This window comes from Vitis vinifera, chromosome 4 (genome assembly GCF_030704535.1).
Source record: "Vitis vinifera cultivar Pinot Noir 40024 chromosome 4, ASM3070453v1".
Taxonomy (NCBI): domain Eukaryota; kingdom Viridiplantae; phylum Streptophyta; class Magnoliopsida; order Vitales; family Vitaceae; genus Vitis; species Vitis vinifera.
Genome location: NC_081808.1, coordinates 5702387 through 5724034, shown reverse-complemented (window position 1 = coordinate 5724034; position 21648 = coordinate 5702387). Strand labels below are relative to the sequence as shown.

The following is a 21648-nucleotide window of genomic DNA, read 5'->3' as shown; positions in this document are numbered from 1 at the left end:
AAAGAAGAAGAAAAAGTTGAAGAAGAAAAACAAAGTGAAGAGGATGATGATCTAGCCCTCGTCACAAGAAAGCTCAACAAATACATGAGGGGTGAAAGGTTTAGAGAAAGAAGGTTCACCTCTAGAAGAGACCTCTCTAAAAAGGAATCTTCATCTTATGGTGACAAGGAGAAATAGGAAGAGAAAAGAGATTTGGTGTGCTTCAAATGCAAAAAACCAAGACACATTAAATATGATTGTCTTCTCTACAAAAGTGAAGCCAAGAGAAGAATGAAAAAGACAATGATGGCCACTTGGAGTGAGAGTGAAGAATCCTCCGAAGAAGAAAATGAGAAAGAAGTGGTAAACATGTGCTTCATGACAATAAATGAACTTAATGAGGTAAACTCTAACTTTAGTGATGAAGATATGCATGATGTTTTTGAAGAATTGTATGAGGATTTTGAAAAACTTAGTTTGAAAAATATTTTTCTTAAAAAGAAAATTCAACAACTTGAAAAAGAACTTGAAGAAGTAAAAGAAAAATTTTCAATTGTTGAAATTTCTAAAACTTATCTTGAAAAAGAAAATGAGATTTTGAGAAAGAAAAATGAATGGTTGACTTCCTCTTTTTCAATATTTTTTATTTTTTTTGTGGAAAAAATATTTTGAAATGATTTTAGCTAGCCAAAAATGTGTTTTTGAAAAACAAGGGCTAAGATTCAAATATTCAAAAAATCAAAAGTATTTTAAAAACTATTTTGTAAAATAATCCTCAAGTGCAAGTCCTTCTACTACTTGCAACTTTTGTAGAAGAGAAGGGCACATTAGTAGTACATGTCCCTTAAGAAATGGTTCTCAAAAGAATTCAAATGCAAAAACTAAAAAAGTTCGGATTAAAAAATCCAAGGTCACCAATCCTCAAAGACCCAAAAAGATATGGGAACCTAAATCAACTTGAGTTTTATTTTGTAGGGTTCAAAGAAGGATAAGTGGTTCTTGGATAGTGGATGCTCAAGACACATGATCAAGGATGAATCCAAGTTTGCTTTCCTTATAAAGAAAAATGGAGGATATGTTACCTTTGGAGACAATGCAAAAGGAAGAATCATTGGTCAAAACAACATTGGTAATGACACATTATCTCTTATTGAAAGTGTTTTATTCGTAGATGGTTTAAAACATAACCTTTTAATCATTAGTCAACTTTGTGACAAAGCTTTTAAAGTGATTTTTAAAGCATCTCATTGCATCATTAAGGATATTCAAAATGATAAAACTATCTTTATGGGTCATAGATGTGATAATGTTTACACTATAAATATTTCAAAATATGATGACCATGATAGATGTTTTTCAAGCATGCATGATCAAAGTTGGTTGTGGCATAAGAGGTTGGGACATGCTAACATGGACCTCATTTCCCAACTAAACAAAGATGAACTTGTTAAAGGTCTTCCCAAAATAAATTTTCAAAAAGACAAAGTTTGTGAAACTTGTCAAGTGGGAAAGTAAATAAAAAACTCTTTCAAAAACAAAAATTTCATTTCAACATCTAGGCTTCTTGAGTTGTTGCATATGGATTTATTTGGTCTCTCTAGGACACCAAGTCTTGGAGGAAAATCTTATGCATTTGTTATTGTGGGTGACTTCTCTAGATACACATGGGTCTTTTATGGATTTTCAAAGCTTTGCAATAAGATTCAAAATGAAAAAGGTTTTACAATTACTTATATAAGAAGTGATCATGGGAGAGAATTTGAAAATATTGATTTTGAAGAATATTGCATTGAGCATGGTATCAACCACAATTTTTTTGCTCCTAGAAATCCTCAACAAAATGAAGTAGTTGAAAGGAAAAATAGAACTCTTCAAGAAATGGCTAGAACCATGCTAAATGAAAACAATTTACCAAAATATTTTTGGGCCGAAACGGTTAACACTTATTGTTATGTCTTAAATAGAATTTTATTGAGGTCCATTCTTAAGAAAACTCCCTATGAGCTTTGGAAAAACAAGAAACTCAATATTAACTATTTCAAAGTCTTTGGGTATAGATGTTTTATATTAAACACCAAAGACAATCTTGAAAAATTTGATGCAAAATCGGATGTTAGAATTTTTCTTGGTTACTCAACTTCAAATAAAGCTTTTAGACTTTTTAACAAAAGAATCATGATTGTAGAGGAGTCCATCGATGTTATTTTTTATTAATCTAACAATTCTCTCCAAGAAAGAAAGAGTTTTGATGATGATTTAGGTTTGGAGACCTCCATGGGAAAATTGCAAATTGAAGATAGAAGACAATAAGAAGAAATTGGAGAGGATCCCAAGAAAGAAGAATCATCATTGACACTACCCCCTCCTAAACAAGTACAAGGTGAATCAAGTCAAGACCTTCCTAAAGTTTGGAAGTTTGTCATCAACCACCCACAAGATCAAATTATAGGTAATCCATCTAGTGGGGTAAGAACTAGATCACATCTTAGAAATATTTGCAATAATCTTGCTTTTATCTATCAAATTGAGCCTAAAAATATAAATGATGCTTTAGTTGATGAAAATTGGATGATTGCTATGCAAGAAGAGTTCAATCAATTTGAAAGAAGTGAAGTATGAGAATTAGTGCCAAGACCTTCAAATCAAAGTGTTATTGGAACTAGATAGGTCTTTAGAAATAAAATGGTGAAAATGGCATAATTGTTAGAAATAAAGCAAGATTGGTAGCCCAAGGTTTTAATCAAGAAGAAGGGATAGATTATGAAGAAACCTTTACCCCCGTAGCTAGGTTGGAAGCCATTAGGATGTTACTTGCCTTTGCATGTTTTAAAGACTTTGTTTTATATCAAATGGATGTGAAAAGTGCTTTTTAAAATGGTTTTATAAATGAAGAAGTATATGTTGAACAACCACCCGGTTTTCAAAGTTTTAACTTTTCCAACCATGTTTTTAAACTTAAAAATACACTTTATGGTTTGAAACAAGCACCTAGAGCATGGTATGAAAGATTAAGTAAATTTCTTTTGAAAAAAGGTTTTAAAATGGGAAAAATTGACACAACTCTTTTCATAAAGACCAAAAGAAAATGATATGCTCTTAGTTCAAATATATGTTGATGATATCATTTTTTGTGCTACTAATGTTTCTCTTTGTGAAGAATTTTCTAAGTGCATGCATAGTGAGTTTGAAATGAGCATGATGGAAGAACTCAACTTCTTCCTTGGACTTCAAATCAAGCAACTAAAGGAAGGAACCTTTATCAATCAAGCAAAGTATATAAGAAATCTTCTCAAAAAGTTTAACATGGAAGAAACCAAAACAATGAAGACTCTAATGAGCTCATCCATCAAGCTTGATAAGAATGAGAAAGGTAAATCCATTTACTCAACTATGTATAGAAACATGATAGGTTCTTTGCTATATTTGACCGCTAGTAGACCCGACATTATGTATAGTGTATGCTTGTGTGCTAGATTTCAATATTCTCCTAAAGAATCTCACTTAAGTGTCGTAAAACAAATTCTTAGATATTTGAAAAGGACAATGAACATAGGCTTATGGTATCCTAAGAGTGATAACTTTGAATTAATTGGATTTTCATATCCTGATTTTGTCGATTGTAGGGTTGAAAGAAAGAGCACTAGTGATGCTTGTCATTTCCTAGGACACTCACTTGTTTCATGGCATAGTAAGAAGCAAAATTCGGTAGCCTTGTCAATGGCGGAAGCCGAATACATAGCAGTCAGTTTATGTTGTGCACAAATTCTTTGGATGAAACAAACACTTAGTGATTTTGAGTTATCTTTTGAGTATGTTCCTATTAAATGTGATAATACTAGTGCCATAAATATTTCAAAAAATCTCGTGCAACACTCTGGGACTATGCATATAGAGATTAGACATCATTGTCTTACAGACCATGCACAAAAGGGTGACATTACGCTTGAATTTGTAAGCACAAAAGATCAACTTGCCAATATTTTTACAAAACCTCTAAGTGAAGAACAATTTGTTGATATTAGAAGATAACTAGGGGTGATTTCTTTATGATCTAATGATTGCTTAATGAATTCTTGATGAATATGTCTTCTGATTGCATGAATTTCATGTCATATGCATCATATAGATATATACTTAGATAAATGGTTAAATTTTGACCAAAAATCAAAATTCTATTGGCATTGGGCATAAAAAATTGGGGATTTCAACTGAAAATGGTAGGGGGAGGATCACGAGATGAGAAATTATACAAAAGTTGAAAAGTTGACCGCATTAACCACATTGATCAGACGGTCGACCGAACCAGGACTGGTCGACCTGTTCGTTAGGGCTAACGATTTAAATACCCTCACACGCTTCATTTTCTCACCCATTTCCTTTGGTTCTTCAAGGGTTGTGTTGATTCAGCTGCCAATGAGTGATTTTTAAGGCCATTGCAACATATTGAGGGCTTTATATTGATTTTTTAGAGGTTAGGGTTTTGGATTTGGGACGACTTCTCCTTCTTCAGCGCGTCATAGTCAGTTTCAACTCCATTCCTGCGCACCTAGGGTTTCAAGTGTGTGTGCTTTTTTCTTTACCAGCCTCATCTCCTTTGTTTATGCATTTCTCATGACTACTAGGAAAGAGTCGATTGCCTTTAGGGCATAGGGAAAACGCCCAGTCGAGCCGTCTCAAGCTGTTCTGACGGAGGCTCGTTGAAAAGCGAGGTTTGACACGACCATTTTCAGCATCGTGGAGGATTATCAGAGGTACAAGAAAAAGTTTGCTCAGAGGAAAGTAATTTCAGGGAGAAGTATTAATTTCTCTCAACTACAACATTTCGGGTTTGAGGGCCTCTTTAGTTGGATGGGTTTGCTTCTAGTAGTGACGATTTCAGAGCCGATTTTCCCTATTCTAGTGTGTGCATTCTATTCGAGGGTTGCATATGGACTTGGTGGCTCGATTATTTCCACCATTAGAGGTGTTGAGTTCAGCTGGACTCGGAAAACATCTGTCGTATTTTAGATATTGCTCCAGTTGGACTCAAGGTGTATGAGTCCAAGGTTTGACCCACTGTGCCGGGTTTCAAGCCTAGAGAGGTCATTTAGATGATGTGCGGACTTGCAGACGCCCAAGGGATGGGCAAACCATCGACCCATAGCTTGGCCGTGAGCAGTAGAGTGCTACACCACATGATCTGTTCCATCCTGCTACCACGAGGCGGACACCGAGATGAAGTCTCTTACCTTGAGGCATTCTTCGTGGACTCCATTCTGACAAAAAGATGGATTCACGTGGGATTTTTTATGATGATGCATATGATCTCATGTTGCGGAGCACGACCCATGTACTCCCCTACGATCGTTTCCTCTAGAGTGTTCAAGGATGTCGAGGTTGATTTGAGCAGAGAGACAAATTTTGAGGCCCCCAGCACTTACGATACATATGATAAGCAGTCTTTGGGGTGGATGAAATTTGAGAAGGCCCCCGATGGTTCCTGGATTAGGAGAGCAGATAGACCACCAGCACAAGCCCGGGGACAGGGACAGGTGCATCCCAGAGTAGAGGAGGAGGTCGAGATACGAGAAATGGAGGGTGGAGTAAACCCTTAAAGAGGCTTTCAGCAGAGAGAACCCGAGCTTGACATTCATCCATTCTAGTAAGAGGGTGTTCAGTTTGAGGCCATATTTCTTGAGTCGATGATGTCTGAGCCGACTTACACCACGAGACCATTTTCTCAGCCATCATTCAGTGAGCCTCATAGAGACACCACCTCATCAGGCACCTCCCGCACCTGATTATGCGCCTTGAATGGATTTGCTTAGATTAGCTCTCTCGGCACCCGCATGGAAGAGCTTGCTGTAGTAAGTGATACTCAATTCTACTCCATAGAGGATCGCATGGATCAGTATTAGACTGGCTTTATCTCTCAGTTTGAGTATATGCAATAGAGATTTGAGCGTATGGAGGATTGCATGGATCAACATCAGGCTATGTTTGAGCATCTCTAACAGAGGATTGAGCACATTGAGAGTTGCCAGGAGAGTCAGCATGAGGAGATGATGGTTTACCTACGCTCCGTGTTTCCACCTCCATCTTCTCAGCCTTGATTTCATAAAGACCCTCTTCGTTTCTTTTTTATGTTGCCAAAAGGAGGAGAGATATTTAGGATTGACATATATCTAGGAGACTCACATGCATATCATTGTCAGGTCATTTGTTTGGATTGACTTATATGTTTATGTTTTGTGTACATTTGACTTTACTTATATATGATATGCTATATGTTTCATGACTTACACCGTTTTCTATTGAAAATTCGCATGTCTTGATTATCTTTGTTTTAACGTCATAAATTTTGATTGATTGATCCATGATTGGTTTGAGGGGAAGATTTTTTTCTTCTCTTAGATAACCAAGGTTTGTCATAATAAAAAAGAGGGAGATCGTTAGCCCAAGGATTCTCCTAATCAGATTTTAATGATAACAAACCATGGTTAAATGACTAATTGGTTTGAATTGTAAAGAATCTTAGTTATAAATTTGGAAATTCATCAAAGGACTAAATGGATAGAAGATCGAGACATTTAGAAGACTTTTAATCATAGGAAACAAATGTAAGATGAATGCATGGGTGCACTTAGGTTTTACATATTTTTTTATGCATATTTGGAAAACTCGGTTTATTCTTTAAAGTTACAATTTCATTAAAACCCGAGTTTTATCAAATGTACTGTAGGCAAAACGTTTCAAAATTGGTATATTAATTTACTTAAAGACCTTGCCTAAGTGTTAGAAAAAAAAATAACTGAAAAAGATAAGTTTTCAAGGCCAAAAAGCTAAATTGGTCGAGGCATTGGCTAACCAGTTCAATCGGCCAGGGAACCGATCGACCGATTGCCCTTGTTCGGTCGAGGTCTGGTTGAGGGGTGTTAAAAACACTCTCTATCACCTAGTAGCTTTCCCTTCCTGGTCAAGGTATCCTCATTCTCAATCGACCTCCGATCGAGGCAATGGTAACCTACCAAAACATTAAATGCTCCAACGGCTAGTGAATCGGTCGACCCCCAACTTAACCGATTGAGGTTGCTTTTTGTTTTTCTTGGCTCCCGAGGTTAGAAACCTATAAATTGAGAGCTTCACTTCATTTATGACACAGAGAACACTTGCATTCAATTGTCTACCCACTTGTTCTTACCTTAAAAACTCTCATTTCTTTCTTGGTGCATTAAATCTTCACTTGCATATTTTTTAGTGCACCATTGTGAGTCATCCTAGCTTTGATTTGTATTTGAGCCATTGTTGAGCTAGGTTGAGAAAATATCATTCTTGTAAATTAAGTGTTAGAGCTTTCAAGTGAGTTGAATCTTGAAGAGATTGTGTAAGAACTCATTGGAGCCGAAATCCAAGTGTAAAGAAGATTAGAAGCTTGGTTGAAGCATCAAGTTAATGGAACCCTCACTTTGTTAGGAGATTGAGGAGAGTGGATGTAGGCAAGAAAGTATCGAACCACTATAAAATTTGAGTTTGAATTCTCTAACTCTATCTCATTATATTTGCTTATATTGTGCTTAAACTTGTTGTGTAGAAAAAGTTTTTGAAAAACTCAATTCACCCATCTCTTGGATGTTTTTCTTATTAGCCTTTATTTTCTCACTTATATATTTGATAAATATTGATTTGCATTAAATAAAATTTTAAAAATAAAATTTAATCATAATATATCTCATAAAATTTGATATTTAAAAAAAAATATAATTGTCTAACAATACCAAATGTAATGCACAAATCATTCGTCAAAATCCTAAGCAACATTTGGGTGGATGGAATTTGTTGTTTGGCTTTGGTGAAATTCAAAATTCTCATTTTTACTACAAAAATGAAATTTAAATAACTTGAACTTCCTCTACAAACTCCAATCCTTATTTTGTAGAAAATGCAAAAAAAAGGGAAAAGATAAACTAAAAATACAAAATAAAAAAATTGACCAAATCCAACTCTTCTTCCTCCACTCAACCACTTAATTTAATTTATTTTTTTTCATGTCAAAATTTTATTTGCTTTTCGTTTGGATTCTCAACAACCAAACAAACCCCAAACAATAAAAATCAAGAAAATTTACAAATAATACGAATTGGTAATCAATGGGGAGTAACCCTTGAGAACAAAAACTTTTAAAAGTAATTGAGAGAAAAGATTTGAAATTGTTCTTGGTAAGATTAGAAGGTAGATTGTTTTTGCAAGATCAAAAGGTCTAGATGCTTCTAGAAATAGAGATGACGTAACAATTAAAGAAGAAGAAGAAGAAAGAAAACTTTCTCGAAAGCCTTCTGAGATAAAGCAACTATGAAGATTAAGTACAAATGCGCCAATGAGGTAGACACTAGGCAAAGTGTTTATTCTTGGTGTTTGGAGAGGGGGTTAGAGCTGAGTGTAATTATCATAATGTAATTCTCTGTGTTAAAGAAGATAAAACAGTAAAAAAAGTTATAATAAAACCTGCATTCCGACTTTTATAATACAAAGATATTATAACATAATACATATTATAATTTTTTGAGATGTATAATATGTTTCCATACACATATTTAAAAAAAAAAAAAAAAAAAACTAAATTTATAAAATCTAAATTTAATATATTTATAAAAAAAATAATTAGAATTTTATGCATGGTCAACATACTACCTTCACTAATCAGTTCTACCTTGACTTTAAAGTACATGAAATTTAAATTATTTTTTAAAAATTCATATTTTAATGAACTTTTTTTTATATGTATACATGAAAACAAACTTTTTCCTATTTTATATCTATTTTATGGGATTTTATTATTATATTGCATTTATTTATTTTTATATTTTATTTTGTATTATCTTTTTATTTTAAAATGATTTAATAAAATATTCTAATATATTTATAATTAATCAAATAAATTATTTTATTCATACATATATATATTTCTTTTATATTTTTAATCTGTCGACACCTTTTATGTGATTTTATTCCTCATTCATTTTCATTTTTTTTTATAAAATATTCTAATTTGGATGGGATATCAATGAACAAATAATGTGGCGGGGAAAGCATGATTTTCTAACAACACGAAAGTGGGCTGGGTTCTCATAGCTTGGGCCTCTTTGGTCTTTACAGTGAGGCCCATCACCGTCAAAACAATTTCCACCTCCTCATCACTGTCCAATCAAATCGCACCGTCATAGCCTTGTGGGTAACTCGATCCTTACCCCATCCTATAAGGATTCCTAGGGTTTCTCTCATTTCTAGGGTTTTCACCAACTTCGCTTTCTTCTCCGGACCTAGCTGCCGATCTCTCGACCGCCAAAATGGTACCTCTCTCTCCTCTCTGTCTCCGATTTTGGTTCGCTCTATGGGTATTGTTCTAATTTTGTGAATTGGATTTTGCAGCCGTCACACAAGACCTTCATCATCAAGAAGAAACTGGCGAAGAAGATGAGGCAGAATCGTCCCATCCCTCACTGGATCCGTATGAGGACCGACAACACCATCAGGTCTGTCTCTCCCTCTCTCTCGTAATCTCATGTTTCTTGCGATGCCCTAAGTCCTAATCTGAGATTACTGTGTTATCGAATGTGTTTCAGGTACAACGCAAAGCGCAGGCACTGGCGTCGCACCAAGCTAGGGTTCTAAGGTGGTGGCTTCAAATCTCGCGTTGATTTATTAGCTTATTTTGATGAAAATTTAGGGGTTAATTTGTTTTTGCAAAGACAATGATACAGAGCTTGGTGGTTTTGTATTTTTGCGTAAGGAGACGGCCATTTGTACGGAACCATTTGGAAATTTTCTGATTGATCAGACTTGTTTTTCGATATTTCTAAGCTTTTTATACTGATTTTGAATCATGAGTAAGCGTTCTCACCGAATTTGTGAGGGAATGCATCTATCAATTATTGTTTCCACTGTGACATCTGTATTGTGCTTTCCTCCTTGCCCGTAGACCACATTGTTTAAGTGTATGGTATGAAATGACCATGAATTGTTGGTAAAATTTGCTTTTAATTTTTTGCTGGTAGATGGTTCAGTTGGGGCTCTGCTTTATCATGTTGCCATTGTTTATGGCTGATTGGATATATGATTAATTTGCTAAGAGTTTAAATACTATGCTTCTTGACATTCAGTCTTGGTCTTATGGGAAATTAAACTTGTGGCTTGGTCTGCTGCTTGATATTCTGTGTTTGTTGATCTAAAATACTTTGGTTGCTATGAACCTATGTGCTCCTTTTGGTATAGATTTTGATAGGCTATTCTTGTTGCATGATAGTTCATAATCTGCCTCATGGGTCTGTGTATGGGGTATGGGTATGGGTATGGGTATAGTTCTAGATGTTTGAACCTTGACACTTACAAATCTTAGGCCGAGGGAGACTCGGAAAGATCTTAATAGCATATGTGGGCTCTTAATTAAACTCAATTAGAAAATGAGGACCCCGATTGTCACCAGTTCGAGTCCCTTAGGGCTAATGGAGGTTTACCCAGTCGTTAACTGGTCCGGACATCTATGGTTATAAAGAAAAAAAATTAGAAAACAAGGGTCCAACAAGGGTCCTGCAATAGTACCCAATACATATATATCCTAAAAACGGAACCAATCACAATGTCACATTTGCAATTAGGTCTTATCGCCTTGTACCAAGTCAGTCCTATTCTTTTGTAAATTGGTCCCATTGCTTTGTATCCGATCACCGGTCTTTTATAGTTTGGTCTCATTGTTTGTAACCTCAGTCACCAGCCTAAATTTCACTGACAATTGAGATGACAAGTTAGTAGGTATCGATTCGGTGCCCTAGTATTTTTCTAGAAAACAATCAAAAGCAAATATCATTTCTTGGTCTTCTTTTTTATCCATAAGTAAATCAATCAAATGGTCATACCCTAAGGAAATTCCTACAACCCCACACCTAATAATGGACATGGGAGACGGTTTGTGAAGTCGGGGAGTCTGGGATAATAGTTGATAATGCATGATAGTTGTTAGAAGGCGTGAGTTGGAGGTTGTATCACATGGGCTTTATAGTTTGCAAGCCCATTTCTCAATGGCCACCATTCTTTTCCATATGCATGAGACAGAATTTTTGGCATACTGATTATTTTGTTGAGCTTTTCCGTCAACAAGACTTAGAGTAGAGTTTGTTTGATAGTGATTCTATTAAATGTTTAGTCTTTTTAACACTTGAATAATAAAAATTTTTAAATATTAAAAATATTAAAAATAGTAGAAGTGTTTTCTAAAATCTGTGACTCTTATTATAGCAAAGAGAGTCCTGATTGTTGGTGTCTGAGGCAGTGTATTTGTATTGTTCTTCGGCCACTCTTAACTTGGCACTGAAATTTTTGGCACTGAAATTTTCTCAACTTTTGTCAGAACTTTCTAATTATTTTGTGAATGACCAAATCCTGGGTTTGTAATTTACATGTGTATGCGTCGGCACTTTCAATAATTTTATGTATGATCAGAATACGGAAGACGGTAATTATTTTTTGTTCTTAAAAATAAAAACCAAAAAATAATTTTCTACTTTTAAAAATAAGAAATTATGTTTTCAAAAAACATCTTTTGGAGAGATGTTTTTAAAAAAATTTATATAAATATGAAAGAATGATTAAAAATAAAATATTATACTTAAAAATATTTAAAAATGATTATATAAATATAAAGAATAATTAAAAATAAGACATTGTACTTAAAAGTTGTTTTTGAAACATATTTAGAAATATAAAAAATATTTTAAGTTTTTAAATAGTTTTTTTATTTTACAAAACATTTCAAAAAGAATTTTTATTTATCTACTAACAAAAATTTAAGGGATATTCTAAAATTTAATTCCATCAATTGGTTTCATCAATTTAGCTCGTCAAAAAATATTAAATCTATTAAATTTCGTCTCTATAATTTTCTCAATTTAATAAATTCAAATATTTCATCTAGAATTCATATTCCAATTCTGCCAAAGGCTGACGTGGAAAGAATCAAATTTTACTTAACTTAATTTCAATCTTTTAACATCCCATTTGACTGCCCATTTTGGGATAATCCTTGGCAAAAGAAGAGAAACATCTAACCATTTTGAACCTAAAAAATTCCAAAAAAATAGCACAAAACATATGTACAAATTTTTTCGGATGATGCAAAAAAAAAAAAAAAAAAAAAAAAAAAATTTGCTCATAATTTCAATTTATATATAGTTCAAAAGTTATGACAATTTGAAGCAACAGTATGAAAAGAAAATTTTTCGGTATAAGAAAGGTATAAGAAAGAGAGAAAAGAAAACATCTAACTAATTAAAACAATATGTAAGAAATATCAACAATGAAGGAAAAAAGACAAGCAAAGGAAGATCAAACAAAACAACAATCTCATACTTACTCGGATACTATGATAATTAACTTTAGAGAGATTTTCATTAAAACAATATGAAAGCTAAAATGAGAAACAACAAAGCTCCAAGAAAAGAAGATTACAAAACTACCCTTCAATTATCCATAAAATACAATAATATCTAATAATTTTGATCCAGTATACTTCTTAATATGCATAAATAATTAAGAGGGGCATAAGTATGTATAATAGTATCCAACCAAATTTGTTACCCCTCAATAACAAATATTCATCATTATGTCAACTAAACAACAAAACTATTGATATTTAAAACATTCCTCCATAAAGCAAATTCCTAATAGCCAGCATTTAGGTTTTGATTCAAAAAGTGTTTGCCTTGCAACGTCTTACACATGATATTATGTCACAATTATAATGTCAATTGGTCAAGATACAAGCTTAATTGAAAGATTATAGTATGCTTTCTCTTGGATTTTCCTAGTAACATTGTGACATTAACAACATCAACATAGTTCACCATGTATATATATATATCAAGGCACAAACAGCACCACACTTCACATTGAGACATGTTTTAGGCCTCTCAGTCTTAGTAAGTGGTAACTCGATCCATCTTGTCAGCGAACCAGAGGAATGAGGAAGTACTCGGCATAGAACAACTGCAGAAGCAATGCCAGCAGCGATCGAGTCATTACAAGAACATGATTAATTGCAAGAGAATTTACATGCCAACGCGATGATATATAGAGATCGATTCACTTGCCTTCCAAATGAACATGTAGAAGGAAGTCACTGCTTCTTTGCTACTGAGATCGACGGATTGAGCTCGGACCCAAAGGACCAATGCAAGTGCACAATGGCAAAACACCTGCATATTAATCAAATTAATCCCCATATGTAAGCAACTAATGGAGAATATTTGAGTATTGGTCCTTGCAGAGGAACATTACTTACAGTGGCAAACTTGATAGGCATGGAGGAAGATGAGGCTCCAATAACTGTGGCAGCTCCATATGCCATTAGCAGCATGTTAACGCATAGCCAAAATACCTTCCACAGAAAACTCAGAGCTAGTCAAGCCATTAGCAGCATATTTTCTTCCCTTTTCTTCTGGTTTCCAGGCAACCAAATAGGGCATAAAGAGGATGCAAATTAAATTAATATGTATTTTACTCACTTTCTTTTGTCCTAGTTTGACAGTAAAGGATTGAATTCCAAATTCTCTATCACCATCCACATCAGGTATATCCTGTTAAAATGGAATGGATTGATATTGTAAGTTAGTAACAGCTTAGAATCCATCACCAACCACAGATGGTAATAGAAAATGAATTAAATTTCAAGAAATCTGATTAATTTTCCCATCATGCAACAACAATTCAAACTGGTGTCAAATTGTCTGTATGTATAGCTGTGAGTGTTACCTTGAATAATGCAATGACAGTGGAGAAGAAGCACATGAAGGCGACTCCAAATACCACTGATTTTGTATATACTATGGATCTACCAAGGACATGTTTCTGTTATCAACACTGCATTATAAGATCTACTCGAAGAAGGCTAACCCACATTCATCAGCAGTAACGACCCGAAAAAAAATTTGAAAATACCTGGATGTGTGCAAAGAATGCGAGTTGAACGACAATAGCCCTCACAATCAAGATGCATGAGGCAGCTAGGAGTGGATATCTTTTCCATCTTAGCAAGGGAATCTACAAAAACAAGAGTGTACGTGTGTTGGGACTTCTTGAATGATTGATGACCTTTGAGCCTCGTAGAAAGATGGGTATAGGGATCATACATACTTCAATAGAATATGCAGTTCCAAGCAGAAAACTTATGAGAAGGGCACAAAACAAAGGTGGGGATTGGAACATAATTCCCATGCCAACACTCTGAAAAATAACATCAAAACCATCAATATATAGAACATCTTTCACAACAAAGTTGTACAAGAATTGAAAGCAGGTTTCCTTAAAGTAAGATAGATAGATAAAGAGAGAGAGAGATAACAGCACTGACCATCAGTAAGGATATGAATACAATTTGACTTCCAGTTTCCATAGAGAAATCCCCAGAAGCTAGAGGAAGCTCAGGTTTGTTAACCTGCAGAACATATAGAAACCCTAAGAATTAGCTAGTGAGAAAAATCCCAGTAAGGTTTTGGACTTGCACCCTCCATTCTTCAGCGGTTCCAACTGTTAACCTCAAGTCTGATTATACTGCAGGAAATGCTCAAAACCAACCTTGTCTATTTCAACATCAAATATCTGATTCAAGCCCACCACATAAATGTTCATCAACACTGACGGCACCATTGCCTGTTATCATGTCAAAACAAAATTTCAATCAAAACTTCATCCTACCAAAATCTCTCTCCCTTCTCACTTGTTCTAACCTTCAACAATCCAACAAAAAATGCTGGAGACAAATCTGAAATTGTTTCTAATGGAAGAAGAGAAACTGATGTGATTCCAATGACCTGAAAATCAAAATGATAATTAATCAACTCATTCCTCAAACCTAAAATGAATGTTAAGTCTGAGGACCTTGAACTCACAGTTCCAATTATAGTATGTGGGCGAGAAAATAGATAGAAAGCTCTCAATTGCTTAGAAACATGATTCTGATCCTCAGGCTTTGATGGATACCCATATTCTGATGAAACATGAATGGGGTTTCTCTTGTGGGATTTGAATGTTAAATGCTGAATGTTAACTGAAGAAGAAAACCCTTCTGAACAACATTTGAAAGGGTTGCTGCAATAGCAGCTCTTGAGGAAGTTATGTGTCTTCTTCACTGAAAGTTGAGGTGGTTGAACACAGCCTGCAAGCATAAAAATCATGTATTTTGAACTTGGTATCCAATGTGTATTGGTTTTGTGATACAATTAATTTGAAGTAGAACATTTTTCTTATGGGTACTGTTGACTCTAGTTCCGAAAGGCAAATTTGTCATTTTCTATTGGATTAATTGATTAAAAAGGATGAAAATTTTCCAAATTTGTAAAACTAACCTTTCTCATTTCTGAACTTGAAGAGTAACCCATTTTTGACAAAAATACCTTTTAATATTTTCATTATTTACATGTGTATTTTAAAAGAAATGGTTATTTTTGCAAGAAAAAAATGAGGACATTTTTATCAAAATTTGGTATTTTTTAGGTTGAAAAAATGTGAAAGGTTAGTTTTTCAAAGTGGGGAAGATTTCATCCCTTTTAATCGGTTATTCCTTTTCTATTTCTATTGTGACGGTTCAACACCAAATGAAAGGTATGCATTCTGACTCATACCGAAACTCTACTCAAAATTCCTCAAGCTAACTTAGGACATGTCCAGAACAACCATCCAAGACCAAATGAAAGGTATGTATTCTAACTCATACTGAAACTCTACTCAAAATTCCTTAAGCTAACTTAAGACATGTCCAGAACAACTATCCAATTACTTTTCTTTTATAGGTTCGTCTAACAGTTGAGTGGAATCGCCATCTAGAGCCTTCATTTCAATTCTCAGTCAAAAAGGAAAATAATTTTTCCTATATATAGATAGATATATACATATAGGAGGGATCCAAATTGGACACAAATAAAGTTCTCTGTGGAAAGATTTCAATAGTAACAGGTGAATCTCATAATAATGAGAAAGTTTAAGGGTTTTTATGTAATTAAGGCAAAATCGCACCCTGCCTTAGTCACCAGAGTTACTAAAATGCGCCCCGATGCGCAATAGCAGCTTTTTTTTTTTCACCAAACAACCAAATCAAAACTCAAGAAAATGGGTCTTCAAATTTATTTTCAAGAATTTCATCGAAAAAATGTATCAAAACAAGCTGTAAATTCAATTAAAATCAACGAAATTCAATCAAAATCAACGAAATTCAATCAAAATCTTTATCAATCTAAAAAAAAAACAAAAAAGACTAATTATTAAAAAAAATAAAAAACAATCATATAAAGAAAAAAGAGATCGAAGATGAATGATGATGTGTACCTTGTTGTTGAAGAGAACATGTTGACGAAGAAGAATAAGAAGAAGAAAAAGAAAAACATGGAGTTGAAAATGTGCTGAGCATTCTATGACTCTCTCTTCCCAAATTGAACAAAAAGAAGTTTTTGTTTAATTAGATAGAAAATTGTTTCTTTCTAGAGATAACAACGAGGCATGTTTCTTTTAGTACCCACCCCACATTGCCCCTATTTGTTTCGGACACGTTTTCTCTTTTTTTCTACCTAAATATTGGTATTTACCTAATTTGCATTCTGGATTTCATATTGGTAAATATTTTTTCCATAAATATAAAGGATAAAATAAATAATAACTAAATAAATTTAGAATTTGATATTGGAAGAATTTGTGAATGAGTTTTATAACTATTCATTTATTTATTATTGAAAATGGAAAAATTAGATTGAGGAGATTAGAAATATTGGAAAGAACTAAAAATTAAGTAATCATATTTCTTTTATAGCAATTTAGGGATGACAACGGGGTAGTTAAGGACAAGTTGCTCCCATCCCAACCACGTCCCATTTACTCAAAGTAATTCTCATTTTCATCTTGTTTAAAAATTTAAGTGTGGTGGGTATCAGAACATTCAACTTTTTTTTTTTGAATTTTTTTTAAAATTTAATTACATTAATATAAATATATTTTTATAAATAATTAAAATATTATAATTTTTTATAACTTAATTTATTGTAATTTTTTTATTAATATATATTAAAAATAAAAAATTAAATTAAATTAAAATTTAAAATTAATTTTGTATATAATTAAGATGAGTACTCCAAAAACCCGTCTTATTACCATCCCTACATAACATAATAAAGGTTGCTAGAAAAGTAAATAATAATAATAATAATAATTACATAATTAAGGAGAATGTTATTAATTATTTCATGACGATAATTTCAAGGTGATAAAGGTGGTTAAAATAATATAAATATTATGCATTTTCGATCCTATAAAGATAGATAAAATTAAGGTGCAGGGTAGCAATTTTCATGCAAGTAACGTAGTCATGTATTCAATAGATGAAGTCATTTTACAAGCTCCATAAATGAAGTCGATTGAACTTTTAGTAATACAAAAAGAAAATGGATAAAATGTGAATCATTGTCCAACTAATTAATTGATGGGTTTTTACAGCGAGTCGATAACACATAAATTGCCAAAACATCATGATAAAATGGTAATAAATAATAAAAAATCCCATAAATTAGGGAAAAAGGATCGAAATGAGCAACAAACTAATATTTTGACATTTCTCCAAGTGCATGATAAATCCAAAAAATTCATGGAAAATTGATGACATTTTCTTCCTTGGTTACATGACAAAAAAAAAAAAAAAACAAAAAAAGAAACCGTCTAATAAAAGAAAATGTCTCTCCTAATGTTGTATAATCTTGGGTTAAAATGACTCTTTCATTGAAAAAAAATGTAGCTTATATGCTTCCGGTGAAACTATTATTCAAAATAGTCTATTTTTATATTTATTTTTAAATTAATTTGAAATGTGTGAGACCTTCTGTGTGCTTGCTCTCTGACCGAGCCAGAGATTAGGAGTAGGGTCTAGCGATGGGCTATATCGATGTACGGGAGCATTTTGGAGGAGACCGACATATCGATGCTGATTGGAGTCCGATCATTGAAGACCTGTATAGCCCGGAGCTAGGATTTATGGATATTTGTGCGACCAGTGTGTTTCATCTCCTGCTTTAGCTTCCTAGGATTATCGGATGCACCCACACCATTCACTATGCACTCTAGTCGACCATTGAGCTTTGAGAGTTTTGAGAGGTTTCACCATAGGAAACCCCCTGGGATGTCGAGGTAGTGCATGTGTGGAGGTGATGACCACCTTGCATGGAAGCGCCCCGTCTCTTCGGAGGTGTGCAGAGGGTTGCGTACCACTGGAGGGTATGATCGCTTCTGCTAGGGATCTTTAAAGTCCACCCATATCCATTTAGAGCCACCTTGACCTCGTAGGTCGAACCGTAGATCCTTCGATTAGGACTCCCTCCCTACACGTGGGTGCATCTGAGGGCCTTTAGAGCCTCTTTAGTTACAGTTCGGATCCAGTTTTCCCTCTTTTTAGTCTCCAATTGAGAGTGCTCGAAGATCTGTTTGAGTTTAGGTATCGGTTGGACCACCTTTGTCATGTTACCTTGGATTATGTTTTTCACTCGATGAGTCTGTCATGTTTTCTCCCTAGGGCTTTCGTTTTTCTTTCTTGGCTCGACCCCCCTCTTCACTTGGTTGTCACTCACTTGATGCTTCGGGGATATGTTCATGATCATCTTATTTTAGCACTGTACACCTATCACGGGCCCGGTACTTCATTATTCGTTTGATCCTGGATTCAATTTTCGACTCGACGCTCATATTTTCATTACAGAAAGGTGAAAGACACATTTTTACATTCACACTTTTTTGGAGAGAGCCGCCTTGATCACCTTATCATTTTTTCTCTTATGGAGCTCGAGTTGAAGGTTGATTCAAGTATATTTGTTTATAGATGGAGTACTGATCTCGTGATAGTGTGTTTTTCGCACCTCTTTTATCTCGGATTATTGATGGAGACTCTCTGGTCACATTTGTAGCCATCTCGCAGTGGATACCTTTATGACTTTAGAGTTTTCGTCATGTATCCAAATTTCTGATTGCCACCTCAGGACCATGTGCTTGTATGTTGTATTATCGTCTTTTAGAGTTTTATCTCGTGTCCTTCATTCATCTTGTTTGCATTGTAGGGAGTCAGTTTAGGAGTCGGTTGAGTCTGGAGTCACATTCTTGGAGGAGAGTTCGAGGACGATTGATCAGAGCCGATTCATATCCGAGTTCAGATAGTTCAGTTGAGATGTCAGACGAGCTAGCTTCCACACTTGCTTCCATTCAGGAGTTCATGGCCGGAGTCAGTAGACGTTTGGATCAGTTAGAGAGTTCTCGCCAGGATCCTCATCCGGCTGGCGTGGTCACTGACGAGACGATTCCTCATGCATCTTAGACAGCACAGACTCGTCCACCTGGGGTTTCACTTGGTACTCCATTCCATCTGGTAGATCATTATGAGACCATTCCACCACCTACTGTCACAGTGCCGCCTCCCATGGTTCCTACTATTGGGGATACTCGATTGGCCGAGCAGGAGGCCAAGGTTGAGAGGCTCGAGTCCATGATGAGACAGATCAGATTGCAAGACGGAGGTTTGACTTGGGATGACAGAGATGGCATACCGGCGGCCAGCTTGCCCGCCAAGTTTCGCATGCCAGACATTGAGCGCTACAGTGGGATTGGTTGTCCCAAGATCCACTTGAGATTATACTGCACTGTCATGAGGGCGCACGGGATAGATGATGCACAGTTGGTGGCCCTCTTTCCCATGTCACTTAGTGGGGCAGCTCAGAGATGGTTTGCTTCAGTTGAGCCTTCGAGACTCCGCACTTGGGAGGATGTGGCTCGTGAGTTCTTGACCCAGTTCGCTTTCAGTGCCGATATTGACGTATCTAGACGAGAGTTGGAGGCCACTAGACAGAGGCCAGATGAGTCTATTTCTTCCTTTGTCACTCGTTGGAGGGCGAAGGTGGCTGGTATGATAGACCGGCCTAAGGAGCAGGATCAGATTGATATGGTTCTTCGGAACCTACAGCCGAGGTTCGCTAGACGTCTGGTGGGCATCCCATTTCAGGATCTTAGGAGTTTGGTTCATGCTGCTTTCAGTGTAGAGGATGCTATGGCTCGAGGATTATGGACAGATACTGCTACTTCCCTTGACAGTAAAGGGAAGAAGCTGATTGGACCATTGACCAGATTTAGAGAGGTTGGTGCTATTAGCTATCAGCACCAGAGGCCCGCGCATCACTCAGCTTATAGGTCTCCTACAGTCAGAGCTCCTTTCTCTCTTCCACAGTATCAGTATCAGCTGGATTATGCTCAGGAGCCTTACATTGCTCAGACTAGCATGCAGCCGCGACCACCACATCCGAGAGCCGCTACTCACCCACCGCCTAGACCATATGCACAGAGGCCCCCGAGGCAGTTCACTCCCTTGGGCATGACTTTGACTAGAGCTTTTGAGAAGCTCAAAGACGCTGGAGTGATTGTTCCTTTGGCGCCGAGGCCTTTGCCCCATCCTATTCCTCCTCATTTCCGTTCACATGAGCATTGCTTGTATCATCAGATTCCGGGGCACGATACTGAGCATTATTCAGCACTCCATCATGCGATACAGGATTTGATCGATTTAGGGGTGGTTGACTTGGCTAGGCCAAGTGTGACCACCAATCCCCTGCCTGCACATTCTACACACGCAGTTCCTCCTCCTCCTGGTCTTCAGTAGATTGATTTGGATGTTGATGGTATTGATGGTCGCATGGCATTTTGGGACACCTCGGGTTGGGGACTTTGTTTCAGTTGACATGGGTACATCATTTTGCAGCGATTTAGCTCAGGGCACCTTCCATTTTGATTTATGGTCGTCATCAGAGTCGTTCCCGTTCTGTCGAGTCTATTTTTTAGTTCATTAGAGTGGTTTTTTTTTAGTCCAGTTTGGTTCAGAGTCGTTGTTTGTAGTTCATGTTGAGAGTCTAGTATTTTGTAGTCCTCTATCGCTTCACACATGATGTACTCATTTGGTTCATTTAGTGATATGATCTTTTATTTTGAGTATGTGTTATTCTCTTTTCTCATGAGTACGTTTTACATATTTTGTGTTGATGTGTGCTATGCTTTTGATTTGAGACATATTTTCACTTATCCATCATGATCACTTTGGCCTGACCTATCATGGAAGATATTGAGTCTATTGACCTAGGATCAGGAGATCGACCTAGGGAGTTTGAGACTATGACCCATTTCACCTTCTGTTCGGAGCAGTACCATATCCATATCCATATCCCGATTCTATGGACTTGTCGACCTACTCATTTTGAGCCTGACATGACACCACCCCTTGGTACCGTTATACGACCTTTACCATTCTTATTCACTTTCGTATATTATAGTACCATTGCCTATTCTTTCCATCATTTCCTTGATCTGACCTGGTAGAGTCCGAGATGGTTAGACCCGAGGTGAGCTTCACACGATGATAGATGGATCATGATGAGAGAGTGGCTTGATTATTTGATGCTATTGTTGAGATAGAGGGTTATCATGGAGCATCCAGATTTGAGCCATTGCACATGACTTTAGAGAGTCGGGATGATTAGACATGGTGACTTTATGAGATGATGGTGAGTGGCATATGACGATAGGGCGAGGTGATTTTCAGAGTACATTGATGATTATCGCAGAGCCTCGGTGGGAGCTTTC

The 21648-nt window shown here is 35.7% G+C and overlaps 2 protein-coding genes across 2 annotated transcripts; one reads left to right on the top strand and one right to left on the bottom strand.

Annotated features, from left to right (window-relative positions):
* Positions 1 to 12637: 12637 nt before the first annotated feature.
* Positions 12638 to 16461, bottom strand: LOC100257787 (homogentisate geranylgeranyltransferase, chloroplastic). Its single transcript, XM_002282917.5, has 12 exons — positions 16327 to 16461; positions 14895 to 15160; positions 14733 to 14816; positions 14581 to 14655; positions 14357 to 14440; positions 14140 to 14229; positions 13945 to 14046; positions 13759 to 13854; positions 13512 to 13583; positions 13289 to 13384; positions 13098 to 13202; positions 12638 to 12993 (listed from the first exon to the last, which is right to left on the bottom strand). The coding sequence occupies exons 1-12, from the start codon at positions 16406 to 16408 to the stop codon at positions 12952 to 12954; spliced, it is 1194 nt and encodes a 397-aa protein (XP_002282953.2). The 5' UTR covers positions 16409 to 16461; the 3' UTR covers positions 12638 to 12951.
* A 2734-nt stretch (positions 16462 to 19195) lies between these two features.
* Positions 19196 to 20674, top strand: LOC132253607 (uncharacterized). The gene is made up of 2 exons (XM_059736107.1): positions 19196 to 19277; positions 19347 to 20674. The coding sequence occupies exons 1-2, from the start codon at positions 19196 to 19198 to the stop codon at positions 20672 to 20674; spliced, it is 1410 nt and encodes a 469-aa protein (XP_059592090.1).
* The last annotated feature ends 974 nt before the right edge of the window (positions 20675 to 21648 follow it).

Excerpts from the sequence above, each read along its gene's own strand:
- LOC132253607 (XM_059736107.1), top strand. The coding sequence starts at position 19,196 with ATGTCAGACGAGCTAGCTTCCACACTTGCTTCCATTCAGGAGTTCATG. Across the intron at positions 19,278-19,346 it reads ACGTTTGGATCAGTTAGAGA|CACAGACTCGTCCACCTGGG; the intron begins GTTCTCGCCAGG and ends CATCTTAGACAG.
- LOC100257787 (XM_002282917.5), bottom strand. The coding sequence starts at position 16,408 with ATGCTCAGCACATTTTCAACTCCATGTTTTTCTTTTTCTTCTTCTTAT. Across the intron at positions 13,855-13,944 it reads CATTCTTTGCACACATCCAG|AAACATGTCCTTGGTAGATC; the intron begins GTATTTTCAAAT and ends TGTTGATAACAG. Across the intron at positions 13,584-13,758 it reads CTGTCATTGCATTATTCAAG|GATATACCTGATGTGGATGG; the intron begins GTAACACTCACA and ends CCATTTTAACAG.